Source organism: Trametes versicolor (assembly GCF_000271585.1).
Source record: "Trametes versicolor FP-101664 SS1 unplaced genomic scaffold TRAVEscaffold_3, whole genome shotgun sequence".
Classification (NCBI taxonomy): Eukaryota; Fungi; Basidiomycota; class Agaricomycetes; order Polyporales; family Polyporaceae; genus Trametes; species Trametes versicolor.
The window spans coordinates 2365575-2378804 of record NW_007360323.1 but is presented as its reverse complement, the minus strand read 5'-3'; the positions used below and the strand labels follow the sequence as shown (position 1 = coordinate 2378804).

Genomic DNA, 13230 nt, shown 5'->3' with positions numbered 1-13230 from the left:
CTCAAGGAAGGAGCATTCCTAGTCCGCTGCCTTGCCTTGTAGTGTGACGATGTTGCTCCCGTTGGAGAGACCCTTCGGACGCGGTATGCCCTTCACCTGATATCCACTATGCCTTTCGCGCTGCGCACGCGCCGCCACGGACAGCCGGTCGTCCAGGAAGTTCTTGTGTATCTAAGAGTCGTGTTAACACCGCGGGGACGCTAGGCTGGCATCAACGCAAGCCATGTCGCACGAGCTCACCTTCTCTTCGTGCGCCTTGCGCTCGGCTTCCTCTCGCTCATGCTTGAGCTTCTCGTCTTCCAGTTTCTTCCGCTCGCGCACTAGCGCCTCCTTTATCATCGACGCCCCGACGCGGAGTTCGTTGACGTTATCCCCTTTGAAGACGTAGTAGGGCACGAAGTCCTCTACCTGTCCGGATTCACTCGTTGGTGGTGGTCGAGACGGAGCGCGAACCAAAGTACCTTCTCTCGGAATCCCAGCTACATATGCGCACAGTGAGCTGGGAAGACAAACGAGAGAATGATCGAACAAACATCAACGACCAGCTGAAGCACGCCCTTCGGCTCTATGACGAGCTTCTTGATCGTGTTGTTCGACATCTTGAAGCGCCGGACATCGGGGTCGGTAGGAGCTGCGAGGATGTTCTCCGCGAGCTTAAGCACAGTCTGCATCGAATGAGCTGTGGTAGGTGCGCGCAATCGAAGCAAAGAGAGGGTACCTCGAGAGACCGGACGGCATGCATATCAGGATGTGTGCCGAGAATGTCGCGGTCTATCCTCTTGCGGAACCGCTGCCGCACCTCGTACTCGTTGTCGAAGGAGGTGTACAGGACGCGGGCGGGCTCCCGCTTCCGGAGGCTTTGTACGTTCCGTTGCGCGGCGGCAGCGATCTTGGCTCTGTCCTCTGTAACGCTGGTCATCGGGATGGGGTGGGCAGTAGGGAAGGCGGGGGTTTGATTGAGGCACGACGGATGCCTCTGCTAGCTTTTATACCCCCGATAGAACCTCACCATTTCAAGGTACTGTTGCTGCGGTAATGTCAGTACATACATTATCATCAGTCCCGAGGAGTCTGCCACTCACCTGGAGAGAGCATGACCGAGTCTGGCGGGCACGAGGGTGCAGGAAGCGGCGTGCTATGTGAGGTCAGTAGTCAATGCTGCGGTAGATGGTCTTGCGGTAATGACTGTAGCAGAGAATCCTTGGATTTGGTACAGATGTATGAATACAGGTCAATCTATACAATGTGGACATGAGCGTCGTGCTCTGCATCGAGCCTCGGGTCATGGCGGCTAGTCATCGTCTTCATCGTGGTCATGGGCGACGCGGGGAGCACGGGCGGGGGCGCCCTCCTCCGCCTCTTCTTCGCCTTCCTCTTCTTCGCCGTCATCGCCATCAAGGTCAACGACCTCGCCCGAAAGCATGTGTCCGGAGCCGGGCATGCGACGCTTTGGGCGGTGGTCCCGTACTGCTGGTGCCGGTGAACCCGCCGGACGGTTTGCTGCGGCCGCGCGCGCGATCCTCTCGCGCTCGTCCGTAATCGCCCTGCCCTTTCTGTCGTCATAGAAAGCTTGTTTGACCTATCGCATCCCTCAGTAAACGGGAAGCGTGTGCCGAAACCGAAATGGCTACCTTCGCCACAGCAGCCTCGTGCGCGGCCTTCTCTTCAGCCCTTCGCCGCTGATCTCGCCCCTCCTTCACAAGCTCGCGATCTAGTGCCTCTTTGATCATGGCAGCACCGATCTGAAGGTCCTCCATATGCCGCTTCTTGAAGATGTAGAATGGCTGAAAGTTCTCGACCTGCGTTCAACATTCTTAGTCGCGGTCTACCCTCTCGATGACATCGGTCCGTACCTCTGGATGGAATCCCAGCTTTAGGATCGAATTGAGGACATGCGCACGATATAGAACAAGTGTGGCGACGACGTACTGCAACTGCATACTCGAGCGTTCCTCTAGGGTCCACCAATACCCGCTTGATGGTCGCGTTCGTCGGCTTGAACCGCTGGTACTTCACCTCGTCCGGGTGGTCCACGATGTTCTGCGCGAGCTTCAATAACGTCTACGCCACAAAACAAAACATAACACATGTTATCCCTCGGATCTGTGGCGCACATGAGGAGAAGCGGCTGAACCTGCAGAGACTCGAGCGCGAGCGGGCGGGGGTTGGGGCGCAGGATGCCCGGGTCGATCATCCTGCGGAACTCCTGCCGCTTCTCATGCTTTCCGTCAAACGTGGACGGTTGCGCGGCGGCGGCCGCCCTGTCGCGTTCTGCTTGCATCCTACGTTCAATTGCCGCCGCCACCGCGTCGTGGTCCGGTCGTGCAGCTGGTGCGAGGGATGACGGCGCCGAATCGGGATCCATTGCAGTAGTATACGTCTTTTGTGCTTGATTTGATGGAGCGGTTCGACCAGGGGGCACAGCAGGCCAAAGGGAGAGGGAAAGGGAGATCCTGGTATTCCGAGTACACGATGGTCCTCACAGAGTCCGCCTTCCCCTCCCGCGCTAGCCACACACAGGCGCCTCTTCGCAGTCATAGCCAGCTCGGGCCGCCTTAGCCGCGCCACCAGACTTGCACTGTGCCGCCGGGGGTGGGGCCTTCAGCAGACTCGGAGGGTCGGACGGCAAGAGAATGTCAAGAGATGCAAGATGTGGGTGGTTATGTACATGCTTGTACACTAGCAGAGCGGAAATCATAACGCGAAAGAGTGTGTAACAGTACTTCATACAACGTTCAGCTGTCCCGGTCAACCTCTGGCTGCAGGCCCTCATCCGACGAATTCCTGTCCATTGCCTGGTGCAACTCGAACGCAGACGGGAACCGACTGCGCCTAAAAGACATGACCGACAGGTCGTCGTCATCGGACGAGCTGTCGCCCGACCACACAGGCTCGGGCGTCGCCACCACCTGCCCCTCCGCTTGAGGACTCCGCATTGGCCGGCGCAGCGACGCGAACGGCGAGAACGCAGCGCCCAGAGACGCCTTGCGCAGCCGCTTGAACAGACTCGACGTATCCGACGCGCGCGCATGGTGTCCTCTGCTGTGTGTCGAGTGCCGGTCGGTCTCGCTCCCAGACGGCGGCGGGGGTGGGTCGGGCGTCGCAGCGCCGAAGTCGCCTTCGGCGATGTCGTCCAGGCTCCCGTCGGCATGTACCGAGATCGGCGTTCTCCTGCGGCGAGGCTGGTGGCGACCGGAGCCGTGCTCGGGGTGGTCGCGGTCACGGTGGGACGAGGTGGAGGCCTGAGGGACGAGAGAGCCCCGGTGGCTGGAACCGTTGATGTACGCAGCCTCCGCATCGGTGTCCATGGGCAACGGCTCCTCAGAGGTAATGGTTGCCATCACAGGTGGTGCGAGGAAGGTTGGGAGGTTCGTCCCTGTGTTCGGCGGCGGGACAGGTTCTTGAGGCATCGACTCGATCTTGTTCGCCATCCGCTCGCGACTGCCACTTTGCATCGCTCTGCGGACGCTCTGGCGGCCGAGGAAGATCTGTCTCTCGAGTCGATGGCGGTTCTCGATCATGTGCAACTGCTGCTTGTTAGTAGAATGTCCAAAACACGGCAAGCCAAGCAGATGTACCTTGGGCCAAGTGACGAGCTGTCCGATGCGCATCATTCGCTCCAACTCCACGGGATCCGGGTCGCTGAGAATATGGATCCAATCCTGTTGTGAAGGTAAGCTATGCATTCCGCGGTATCAGGAACTGACTTGCCATCATGCGCGTGCGGGGCCATATGCTGGTGGCGACGCTATCATCAGTACCGAGCGCTGAATGACGACAACAATAGAGAACGCACGTCACAGAGCCTTCGAAGCGCTGCAAGAACACGCTGGACCAATCTTGCCCGAGGAGTTGCGGCAACAGGTCGAGATCTCGAATCAACTGTGCGCCGCATGAGCCCGTGCCATCTCACAGTTCTGCTGTGGTCACGAACCTTGAAGTTCTTCGTTAGTTCGAGCTTCAGCCACTGTTCCGCAGCAGACAGGAGGAAGTTGCCCCTCCATCCTGTGATGGATTGAGTAAGAGTTCTCATGACGCAAATAGAGACGTACCCTTGCCCTTGCTATGTGCGACCGGCTTCCCAGCAGACCCTTGCGGCGCGAAGAAGAACAGATGCACGTGCGGGTTGACTTGTGAGACGATGGGATGGGTGACTGAAAGGTAACGTTAGGTTTGTTAACAGCACGCATATAGTTTGGGGGAAAATACCATTGAAGTAGAGATTGAGCGCCTGGACCGGGATGTCAACTCTGCGTAGAATGAGTATATGCGCGGTTACGGGTGGAGTTGATGCAGTACGCGCGCGCACCTCAAGGAACCATCTTTGAACTTGCTTCCCCAGTTCCACGGCACGATGTTCCCCTCCTTCGTCTTCTGCATCAGAGCTACGGGGTTCAAGATGCCAGGAACAGCGGCGGACGCCAGGAGGGCGCTCCAGATGACAGTGTCAGGCGCTGTAATGTAGTTAAGCAGCTTCGTCGGCCTGTGCAAGCGGCGGATGCTGAGAAAATGTGGGCGGCGCGCCGAGATGAACGGACGCACGAATGACGCTCAGCAGGGATAACAGAGACGTTCAAGATGCGCCCCGTGCGCATGTAGGCTTCCCGGAAGGTCATTGAACCGCGAGTGAAGAAGCAAGCCTGCGTGGTTTTGGCCATTAGCAGCGAGGAAATAGTCCAGTGTTCGGGGAAACCTGCGCGCACCTTCTTCGCCCATGTTGAGCTATCGAACCTTGCACCTGTGATCCAGAACCTCTTGAACCAGACCTGGAACGTGTCCTCGCATGCAGTGATACGGTTTGCGAGCTCCGGGACAAGAAGCTCCCGAAGCTCAGCGTCCGTGCGTGTACACACGAGCGCCGCAACGAGGCCACCGGCGGACGTCCCTGAGATGACACGGGGGAGCAGATCTTGATCCAAGAACGCTCTTACGACACCAAAGTGATCTTGAGCGCGATGTATGCATGAGTATCAATGGTCGGGACCTGATGAAAACACTTACAGTAGCCGAAGGACGCGCCCCCTGATAAGCACAGTGCAGACGTTCCCAGGTTGGTATTACAACTCTTGAAGAATCGTTTCTTCTCCTCATTGGATATATCCGGCGTGTGACGGATGTACTCAAGCGCTCTCTCCACTTCGTCAATGTAGGCTGGTGGTTGGGAGATAATTAGTACATTGATCCGCCTAGACTTAAGAGACAGCAGGCGTCTTACATTCAATGAGGACCTTCGTGCCATAATACGTCTAACTCCCGCGGTGAGTGGGGTTGGTGTGCTGAGCTAGAACGTCCTTACCTCGCTGTATAGTCTGGTCGCCAAAACCAAGGTTAAGAAGAATGTTCTCGCGCACTTACACTAGAACCTACCTAGCGGACTCGACACCACCAAAATTAGTCCTGATGCAAGTCTCTAGTACACCTAGGACGCTGCGTGCATCATTCTTCTCTCTAGCGGCCTTGAGCGAACGTCGGACCTGTGCGATGTACAAGTTGGGTGAATTGGCCTCCGGTGCCTCCGCTTATAGACACGCACCTTTCGGACAAGCTTCCAGTCGTAGTACGGGTCCTCGTCAAGAAGCTTCCAGTCATCAAAGAGCATATGTTCATCTAATGCCAATGCAGCGTCCTTCCACTCCTGAGTCGAGTTCAGTGACATGATTGTGACCTTTTCCGTCCAGCCGACTCGCCTGATATGTCCGCGCATTCCGCAACCTCGCACGTAAGATCCCCCTTCTTCCCCGCCCTTAACATAGGTTGTCAGCATGCCAATCAATGAGATGGAGGGAATTGCGCGCACATGCGGACATCCATTCCTTCGCATTCACCAATTGTCGAATTAGGACGTACATGCTGAACTGCGCTGCAATAAACAGAAATATAAGGCCCTTGACGGTTGATGAGCACACTTGAGTAAGCCAACGTCGAGATAGGACCATACCAATAGCGGCCATCGTAGCGTGAGGTAGAGCCACTCGCGGCCCTTGTGCGCTGGTCTGGGTGGTCGCCTCCGCCTTCGAATGCATGCTTTAGCACCATAGGGAGGAGCAGGTGATACGTGTAGACGCACCTCTTGACCTTGAGATTTACAGGTGCAAAATCCGACAATGCGGAGACCTTCCGCACGCGCTGCCCAAAGGATGGTGTTCCAAAGTGTTGAGGGCCGACCACGGGGCTATTAGGTGCTTCGTTGAAGTCGCTTAGTATGGCAGAGTCGTCGGCACGCAAAGCTTCCTCGAACTGCTGCATGTGCCTGGCAGCTGGTTTAGTTTGTGCTCGTCCGGAAATATGTCAAGCAACTCACTTCTCGTCTACATAGTCAAGGTCAAATGGCGACGGTTTCCGACGCTCTTCGGAGCCGGTGTGTTGCGACATTGTTCAGGGTATGATCCAGCGAAAACGATTGTACAGCAGAGAGCAAGAGAGACTGTACCAGCAGTGAGAGACTGAGAAAGAGTGGGGAGGGGTATACGGTATTGCAGCCGGAAAGCAGGTCGTAAGCACCCGATGAGGTGCCGATGCGCACTCGCCATGGCGCGCCCCCACACCGTGTGGTCTCGTGACGTCACGTTCCCCAGCTTTTCGGCGCCTCTCGCCCCGTCGAATGAGCGCGCGGCGTACACAACTTGCACCTTGACCTCTCCATTGATTCGCGCTGGACACGCCAGGATGTTTTTCTCTCGTGCTGAGCATGCTGGCACAGAGTGCTCATGGTACGTGCAGTGAATCAGAACAGGCTATAACACGAGCTGAACTAAAGATGGTCAGCGGTCAGCTTTTCGTCCCCAGCGGGGTTACCGTCATCGGAACTTATATCCTCGATGTCCTCGATGTATCGATAAGATCTGTTGGATCTCTGACGCCCTCAGGCCAGAACGCTCCCCGACATTTCATTCGGTGATCGCGGATGGTACCAACTTCAAGCACTGACAACTGCTGCTACACCATACCTTGTTGTAAAATCCCAGTTCGTTCACATCGAGGAGTGCAACGCACAGAGTGCCGCTCAGGATCCGACTCCAACCATGAGCAGAAACAAAGGGCATCCCAATCAGCGAACGTGCCATCAGTGAACATGCAATGCATCTGAGAACGTGGGGTTCTAGCTGTCCATCCCCTCGGAACTGCCCTGAACATGTCCGCAGCGGCTCTCAGTGACCGGTATGTGAGGCTTCTTGATATGTGCACTATTGGATACTCATCTCTCCGGGCCGCAGTGTCCTTATATGTATTTTCGAAGCGAATTCATCCAAGCATCTATCCAGGACGGTCGCGGTGTCTCCTTGGTTCCGATCTTCGACTGTCTACCACGACAGCGCTTCCTATGGGTCTCTCCGACCATAAGCGATGTGAAATGTACAAGACGGGTACATCGAAGCTACTGCGCGCATGCACGAAGACCTCCGGTGGCATAGATAGGCACCACAGCCACAGCCTTGTGACGACAGAGCTGCTATATGGCGTTCGGTGTTCCTAGGGCCCCGCTTCGGGGGTCGCCCGCAGCCAGGTGCGTCAGCGGTGTTGTGTCCAGTTCATTCAATAGCTCCGTAGTCACCCTGTGGCGGGGATGAGCTTTCTCGCCATTGTTCAACGCTCAGTGTGCGACGGCACGCTTACGGCAGCTCAACGGAATGGTCTTCCACAACGGGTGTTCCATGCGCCCGTGTCGACGTCTTCCTGGAACAAGAGCAGCCCCGGTTGGCGGTGCAGACACCGCCCAGAAGGCAGGCGCGTCGCGAGGCTCAGGTCTGCGGAAGTCTGCGGATAGGTGCGTGTCGGATTGCATCTCCCTCATTAAGCAGCTGTTCCCTTTGGGGGCCGTTCCATGTGATGATCGGGGTCAAATTCGCTGGAAAATACCCTGGCCGACATATCCGCCCTGGTAACACCAACGTCCGCTATTATTAGAACGTGATGTCACTGACGCCCTGAGTCTCAGTCTATATAAACGCGTCCAGAGCTCTATCGGATCCCAGTCCTGCACTCACCATCTGTTCATACCCCAACCACTCCCACCACCACCTCTCACACCACCATGGGTTTCTTCCACCACGACTCCGACGAGGCTCAGGCCTACGAGCAGGTCACGAACGCCCCCCACAAGGCTGAGCTCTCCCACGAGCTGATCGCCGCTGCCGCCTCCTACGAGGTAAGTTCATGCTTCTGTACCCCATCGAGATCGTGCTGATCGTCTTCGCTATACAGGCCGCCAAGGCTTACGAGCGGCACTGCGAGAGCGAGGGCAAGCCCCCCAGCCACGAGAAGGCCAAGGAGATCATGGCCGGCTTCGCTGGTGCCTTCATCGACCGCATGGTCGAGACCAAGGGCGTAAGTGTCCCGGCTGTAGATGACGTCGACGACGATGCTGACCCTCCTCTCAGCTCGACTTCATCGACACCGAGAAGGCCAAGCGCCAGTCCAGCCAGCGCGTCGACGACGTCGTCAGCGCCGACAACTACTAAGCGATGAGCGCGTTGTAAAGCAGAAACGGATGTATGTAAACTAGCCGTTGGCAGAACATTGATATATCAGTCGCTGTTGGTGTACTCTTGATATCGGAGGAACGCCGTTGAGGGGGAAGGAGCTGCTACCAATAACGCCTCCCCCGCGTGAGACCAATCATGTCCCGAATCTCGGGCCCGAGGGCCCCTGAGGAGGTGAAGTATTCATAGACTATCATGCACGACCGGCGGCGGTTGATGCATATATGTCGAATGCGATCGATATCACGTTGCCAGCGGCCTGGCCATGTTTGTACTAAAGTGGTCGGTATTTCTGCTAGTAACTGTTGGGGTACCCGTAATGAATTTGAATCACAGTAAGCAACATTTGTCTCCCCGGAACCGCTGCTCCTAGGGCATTTTTGTTGACGCGTCGGCGCGCGCAGGTTCGAGGTCAAGTTAAGCATTCGTCACGGTCATTAATACGTGCTTAGGGACTGTCACAGTCACAGCCACCGAGAGACACAGAGCGTGTTCTTGTAAGGCGAGCGCCGCAGGATGGATCATCCGAGTCCATGACTCCGCCTCGCTCACCTGTCTCTTGCTCTCTCTTGGTCTGGTCTGGTACTCTAGCTGGGAAATGACATGGCAGCATCTCTCTTCTGCGGCGACGATGAACGCCAGTCGAGTGACCACCAAAGCTGCGGCCGCCGCATGCCAGGCGCATGGGCGCGCGCTGCTTCCAGCTCCCGGCGGCGGCGGAGCAAACCATAGCAAACGTCCGCTCGGTACCGTGCGCAGGATATCGACGTCGACACACTTTTACCAGAACAAGCATCTGGAGGCGTATGCGTCGAAACCGGCCACTAGGCTGACGCTGCGGCAGCTGGTATGTGACACTTGAGGCTCGTACTCGCCCCTTCGTTAAGGCGCGCCCAGGTGTACTTTGGGAAGTACATGAACGAGGAGAGGTTGATCAAGGTGAGTTCACGAACTTGGGGGAACTCGAGACTCGGAGCCGAACATGCATGCATAGAGTGCAAACTATGTGCGCACGGAGCTTCCCGTGCGGATCGCACATAGGCTGCGTGACATGCAGGCGCTCCCATATGTAGTGGTGACGCAGGAGGGTGTTGCGAAGGTGTATGAGGTACGATTATGTGCACGTTCTAAAGCAGATTATCGTATGCTAAACATATCCTCAGCTATATTGGACTGCATTCGACAAGTACGCTGCCGTCTAGGAACTGTGAATATGTGTATAACCTGCGCGGCAGGTTTCGCCGATTTCCTGAAATCACCAACCTACAAGAGAACGACGCGTTCTGTGAATCTGTTCGTGGTCTTCTCAACGACCAGTAAGCACCACTTTTACATAGCCGACGCAAGTATAGCTGAACGGGGGTCGTATAGTAAATCTGTGATTCCGAACTTGTCACTCGGCCTCTCCCTGTCTTCGCCGTACCTTCTCCCGGACCGGTTGGATACGTTCATGCGGAAGATGCTTGTCTCACGAATATCACGAAGAGTGTTGGCGGAGCACCACATCGCGTTGACGCAGTTCGTAAAGTCACGACATAGAGGCGCAGAAGCACACGAAAACGTCGGGATCATCTACACCGGCCTGCGGGTGCAAGATAGCATCGAGAGATGCGCGACGTATCTGCGGAGGCGGGCGCCCAATACCGAGGAAGATGCTCTGTCTGGTCCTCTCAGTGATGCGGACTGGTCTGAGGTCATCGTGGATGGGCACAAGGACACGAGGTTTGCATATATCCGAGAGCATCTAGAGTGAGTAGCAGCACAGCAGTGTTCAGCCCACCGGCTGACATAGTCACAGATATATCATATTCGAGCTACTCAAGAACGTGCGTGCTCGGCCTCATCGTGACGAAACCGAGTCTAGGCTGACAATGGCACGTTGTCTAGTCACTCCGGGCAACAAGAGCGAAGCATCCAACAGCTCGTGTTCTTCCTCCAGTCCGAGTCACCGTAGTCGCTAGTGACAACGACGTCTACCTCCGCATATCTGACCAAGGTATGTGCACCCGACCACCTACGCCCCGTGTTTATTGACATGGCACAGGGGGCGGCCTCGCTTCCACTGGAATCAAGTCCCCTTCAGATCTGTTCTCCTTCTCGCACGTACGCAATGCTGCACGTCTCGCCGATGCCCGCCTCGGCGCGTTGCGTACCCTCAGCTCCAGCCAGCAGGGCATGACCGCGACGGTGTCCGAGCAGATCGGAAAGTGGCAGCGCGAGTCCGACGCAGACGTCCCCGCGGACGGAGTCAACCCACATCCAAGGATCGGCATCGGACTCCCTATGAGCAACATCTACGCAAACTACTTCGGTGGATCGCTCGAGCTCGTGAGCCTGGACGGCTACGGTGAGCGGTCTTGGTGGTTATGCCCCGGTGCCTTAACTCATTATGATGTCAGGGACCGATGTATACGTCCGGCTTCCCAAGTTGGTAAGCTCGAGTTTTGCAGTGGGCAGCACAGGAACATGGTGCTAACAGGACGCGGCGTGCAGGGCAAAAACCTGGAAGGGATCGAGCTCTGATAACCTGTCCGGAGCTTCCGTCTATGCAGCCACCTGCACCCTTCGAATGTAATGTGCTGCTAAACATGTGTTCGTTATCGTGCATGGTAGAGTGGTTGAGGAGGCCTGTCGTGGATGTATGCCAAGATCTTAGATTTGGATGTACGATCACGGGCGCTTCCTCATAATTACGCGACGGCGACTTCGCGAGCTGTGCGACTCTGCATCAACGACTCGGACTCGGCGAATCTCATCTTTGAACACACTTCGCTCTATGCTGCAATCCTTGCTTTTCAAAATGTCTGCTCTGGCTTGGATAGGAGGATAAATGCCGGCGGGACTGGCTGCTGACGCCATGATCGATAATGTCGCCCTGAATGCTGGATAGAGCTGTCATCTAATGAGGTTTAATGGCGCTCGAGGCTATGTCGACTAGCAACTCCATTGGCAGATGCACAACGGCAGTCTCGCCGCAGCTCCTGGGCGAACCGGTGACCGGTTCACTGCCCAGCCGCCTCCTTGCATTTTACCACAACATTCTCTCCGCCAGCACGCCGCTTTCCCTGCTTCGCGAGTCCACCTCTGGCATCCTCGGATCGCGCGCACAATCGCTATCTGCAGCGCATGGACGGCACGATCTACAGCCCCGCGGACGAGCTTCCACCGCCAGCGTACGAGATTACCCAGGATGACTTCGACCAGAAGACGGGGCGCGTCATAGAGGAGAGCGCGAGAGAGCCTCCTGAGCCAAGGGTCGATGAAGATGGGTTCGAGATCTGGGACGAAGATGCATTCGAGGCTGCTTTGGCTGCTATGGGCTCGGTCTCGGTGGCGGAGGAAGCCTCTTCAGGGAAGTCCGTCGCGGGTTCGGAGTCATTCCCCAAGTACCCTCCGGAGAAAGCACGCAAACCACCGGAGCAGCCAATACCCCAGGCTGCTAGCCCTCCCGTGGCGTCCGGATCGAGCTCTGCAGGTTCGTCGTCGGCGCAGACACGACCTCTGAGCCTCGCGAAGAAGGCGCGTCCGGGGAAGGAGCGCCCATTGTGGTTCCAAGAGGCGGGACTGGGTGCACCCACTCCCAACGCACCGCATGCCCAGCCCCCGAGTCGCGCAGATGTTCCGTCGCAGGCCGAAGCTATGTCAAGGGCAGGGCGTCCCCCTCGGCGGCAGCTGACGGTGATGAACAGAGATGGCGCAGACCTTGAGCGGGAGGTGACGCCCCCGCCGGAGTTCACGCCGGTTGGACCTTCGTTGGACGGCCCTCCGTACGATTCGTTCACGATGTCCTACGATGGTCCGGAGCTCGAACCACCCGACCACCTGCCGCCGCCGCCCGCTTTCGATACGCTGCCCGAACGCTACACGCCTCGTCCGTCACCACAGCCCTCGCCGCAACCAGACCACACCCGGCCACATCCCGCGCATGCACAGTCACTTCCAGCCACTGTTCCTTCACCTCTCCCTGCAACATGCCCTCACGTAGACCATGCTCAGACGCTGCCCGCGGCTCGAGTGCCACCTCCGCCTGCGGCCAACGCTCTCAAAGACTACCAGCCCCGCGCGAAATTCCCCAGCGCGCCCCGCTTGGCCTTTAATCCGCAACTAGCATATAGCAAGCCGCTACCTAGCGTTCCGCAAGACGAGGAGCCACCACCGCAAACATTTGACGCGTCTGCGTTCTACAAGTCAGTCGATCAATATCGCGTTCGTATCGTCAAATTACTGACTAGCCGCTTGCGTTAGTGGTGCGGTCGCCGCACATTTTTCGTCCAACATCCCTGCACGCATGAGGAAACTCTCGACTGTACAGTCTGACCGGTAAGCCGCTTCACTGTGAGTATGGGTCGCCGTGCGCTGAACCCCTTGTTGCAGGAGCAGCATATACAGCCAGGACTCGAGCTGGGCGCCGCCTACGAACGGCTACGGCAGCTATGGCAGCCCGCCGAGTCAGGCGGTTGTTTCCCCCCGACCAAGCTATGCATACGGCCAGGCTGCGTTCCCAGATGCAGCTCCCAGCTCGAACGGCGCGTGGAACCCTGGCGGCAGGACTCAACAGTGGGGGTGATGGCCAAGCTTGAATTACCCCGCATTTGATCGCAGACTGGATATCCTACGATGCCACATTGTATATTTCGTACTGTACATATACCACGAGCAGAGCAACACGCACACATTTACTCCGCATTCTCGCGTGCGTCTGGCTGGGCAGCGCAGATAGGTCCGCGCGAGCGATATGGTTGCCAGCGAT

At 57.1% G+C, this 13230-nt stretch overlaps 6 protein-coding genes across 6 annotated transcripts; 3 read left to right on the top strand and 3 right to left on the bottom strand.

Annotated features, from left to right (window-relative positions):
* Positions 1-18: 18 nt before the first annotated feature.
* Positions 19-919, bottom strand: TRAVEDRAFT_44779 (uncharacterized protein; the record flags this gene model as incomplete). The annotated part of the gene is made up of 5 exons (XM_008036875.1): positions 19-171; positions 241-408; positions 462-479; positions 534-665; positions 719-919. 5 exons carry the CDS (start codon positions 917-919, stop codon positions 19-21), a joined length of 672 nt encoding a protein of 223 aa, XP_008035066.1.
* Positions 920-1188: 269 nt separating this feature from the next.
* Positions 1189-2422, bottom strand: TRAVEDRAFT_163609 (uncharacterized protein). Its single transcript, XM_008037529.1, has 5 exons — positions 2135-2422; positions 1930-2061; positions 1854-1871; positions 1632-1799; positions 1189-1579 (listed from the first exon to the last, which is right to left on the bottom strand). Exons 1-5 carry the CDS (start codon positions 2363-2365, stop codon positions 1292-1294), a joined length of 837 nt encoding a protein of 278 aa, XP_008035720.1. The 5' UTR covers positions 2366-2422; the 3' UTR covers positions 1189-1291.
* A 232-nt stretch (positions 2423-2654) lies between these two features.
* TRAVEDRAFT_57100 (patatin-domain-containing protein) lies at positions 2655-6440 on the bottom strand. Its single transcript, XM_008037007.1, has 20 exons — positions 6302-6440; positions 6068-6250; positions 5939-6011; positions 5798-5885; positions 5688-5743; positions 5534-5635; positions 5368-5474; positions 5297-5309; positions 5216-5246; positions 5002-5151; positions 4704-4945; positions 4543-4640; positions 4310-4483; positions 4210-4250; positions 4053-4154; positions 3935-4005; positions 3797-3882; positions 3712-3736; positions 3579-3662; positions 2655-3527 (listed from the first exon to the last, which is right to left on the bottom strand). Exons 1-20 carry the CDS (start codon positions 6370-6372, stop codon positions 2736-2738), a joined length of 2589 nt encoding a protein of 862 aa, XP_008035198.1. The 5' UTR covers positions 6373-6440; the 3' UTR covers positions 2655-2735.
* A 1534-nt stretch (positions 6441-7974) lies between these two features.
* Positions 7975-8556, top strand: TRAVEDRAFT_163607 (uncharacterized protein). The gene is made up of 3 exons (XM_008037528.1): positions 7975-8146; positions 8203-8325; positions 8379-8556. The coding sequence occupies exons 1-3, from the start codon at positions 8033-8035 to the stop codon at positions 8457-8459; spliced, it is 318 nt and encodes a 105-aa protein (XP_008035719.1). The 5' UTR covers positions 7975-8032; the 3' UTR covers positions 8460-8556.
* A 555-nt stretch (positions 8557-9111) lies between these two features.
* On the top strand, positions 9112-11003 carry TRAVEDRAFT_44775 (alpha-ketoacid dehydrogenase kinase N-terminal domain-containing protein; the record flags this gene model as incomplete). The annotated part of the gene is made up of 11 exons (XM_008036874.1): positions 9112-9327; positions 9378-9419; positions 9475-9588; positions 9644-9666; positions 9716-9796; positions 9852-10229; positions 10279-10306; positions 10368-10476; positions 10525-10827; positions 10880-10911; positions 10974-11003. The coding sequence occupies 11 exons, from the start codon at positions 9112-9114 to the stop codon at positions 11001-11003; spliced, it is 1356 nt and encodes a 451-aa protein (XP_008035065.1).
* Positions 11004-11510: 507 nt separating this feature from the next.
* TRAVEDRAFT_70180 (uncharacterized protein) lies at positions 11511-13165 on the top strand. The gene is made up of 3 exons (XM_008037527.1): positions 11511-12667; positions 12726-12800; positions 12855-13165. Exons 1-3 carry the CDS (start codon positions 11607-11609, stop codon positions 13045-13047), a joined length of 1329 nt encoding a protein of 442 aa, XP_008035718.1. The 5' UTR covers positions 11511-11606; the 3' UTR covers positions 13048-13165.
* The last annotated feature ends 65 nt before the right edge of the window (positions 13166-13230 follow it).

Bases quoted from the DNA above. Each gene is read 5' to 3' on its own strand.
- TRAVEDRAFT_57100 (XM_008037007.1), bottom strand. From the start codon at position 6,372: ATGTCGCAACACACCGGCTCCGAAGAGCGTCGGAAACCGTCGCCATTT. The intron at 6,012-6,067 runs GTGCGTCTACAC...ATGCATTCGAAG, and splicing joins GTAAATCTCAAGGTCAAGAG to GCGGAGGCGACCACCCAGAC. The intron at 3,883-3,934 runs GTTCGTGACCAC...TGCGGCGCACAG, and splicing joins AACTAACGAAGAACTTCAAG to TTGATTCGAGATCTCGACCT.
- TRAVEDRAFT_163607 (XM_008037528.1), top strand. From the start codon at position 8,033: ATGGGTTTCTTCCACCACGACTCCGACGAGGCTCAGGCCTACGAGCAG. The intron at 8,147-8,202 runs GTAAGTTCATGC...TTCGCTATACAG, and splicing joins CCGCTGCCGCCTCCTACGAG to GCCGCCAAGGCTTACGAGCG. The intron at 8,326-8,378 runs GTAAGTGTCCCG...CCCTCCTCTCAG, and splicing joins GCATGGTCGAGACCAAGGGC to CTCGACTTCATCGACACCGA.
- TRAVEDRAFT_70180 (XM_008037527.1), top strand. From the start codon at position 11,607: ATGGACGGCACGATCTACAGCCCCGCGGACGAGCTTCCACCGCCAGCG. The intron at 12,668-12,725 runs GTCAGTCGATCA...CGCTTGCGTTAG, and splicing joins GACGCGTCTGCGTTCTACAA to TGGTGCGGTCGCCGCACATT. The intron at 12,801-12,854 runs GTAAGCCGCTTC...CCCTTGTTGCAG, and splicing joins TCGACTGTACAGTCTGACCG to GAGCAGCATATACAGCCAGG.
- TRAVEDRAFT_163609 (XM_008037529.1), bottom strand. From the start codon at position 2,365: ATGGATCCCGATTCGGCGCCGTCATCCCTCGCACCAGCTGCACGACCG. The intron at 2,062-2,134 runs GTTCAGCCGCTT...TTTGTGGCGTAG, and splicing joins TCGCGCTCGAGTCTCTGCAG to ACGTTATTGAAGCTCGCGCA. The intron at 1,580-1,631 runs GTAGCCATTTCG...GGGATGCGATAG, and splicing joins ACGAGGCTGCTGTGGCGAAG to GTCAAACAAGCTTTCTATGA.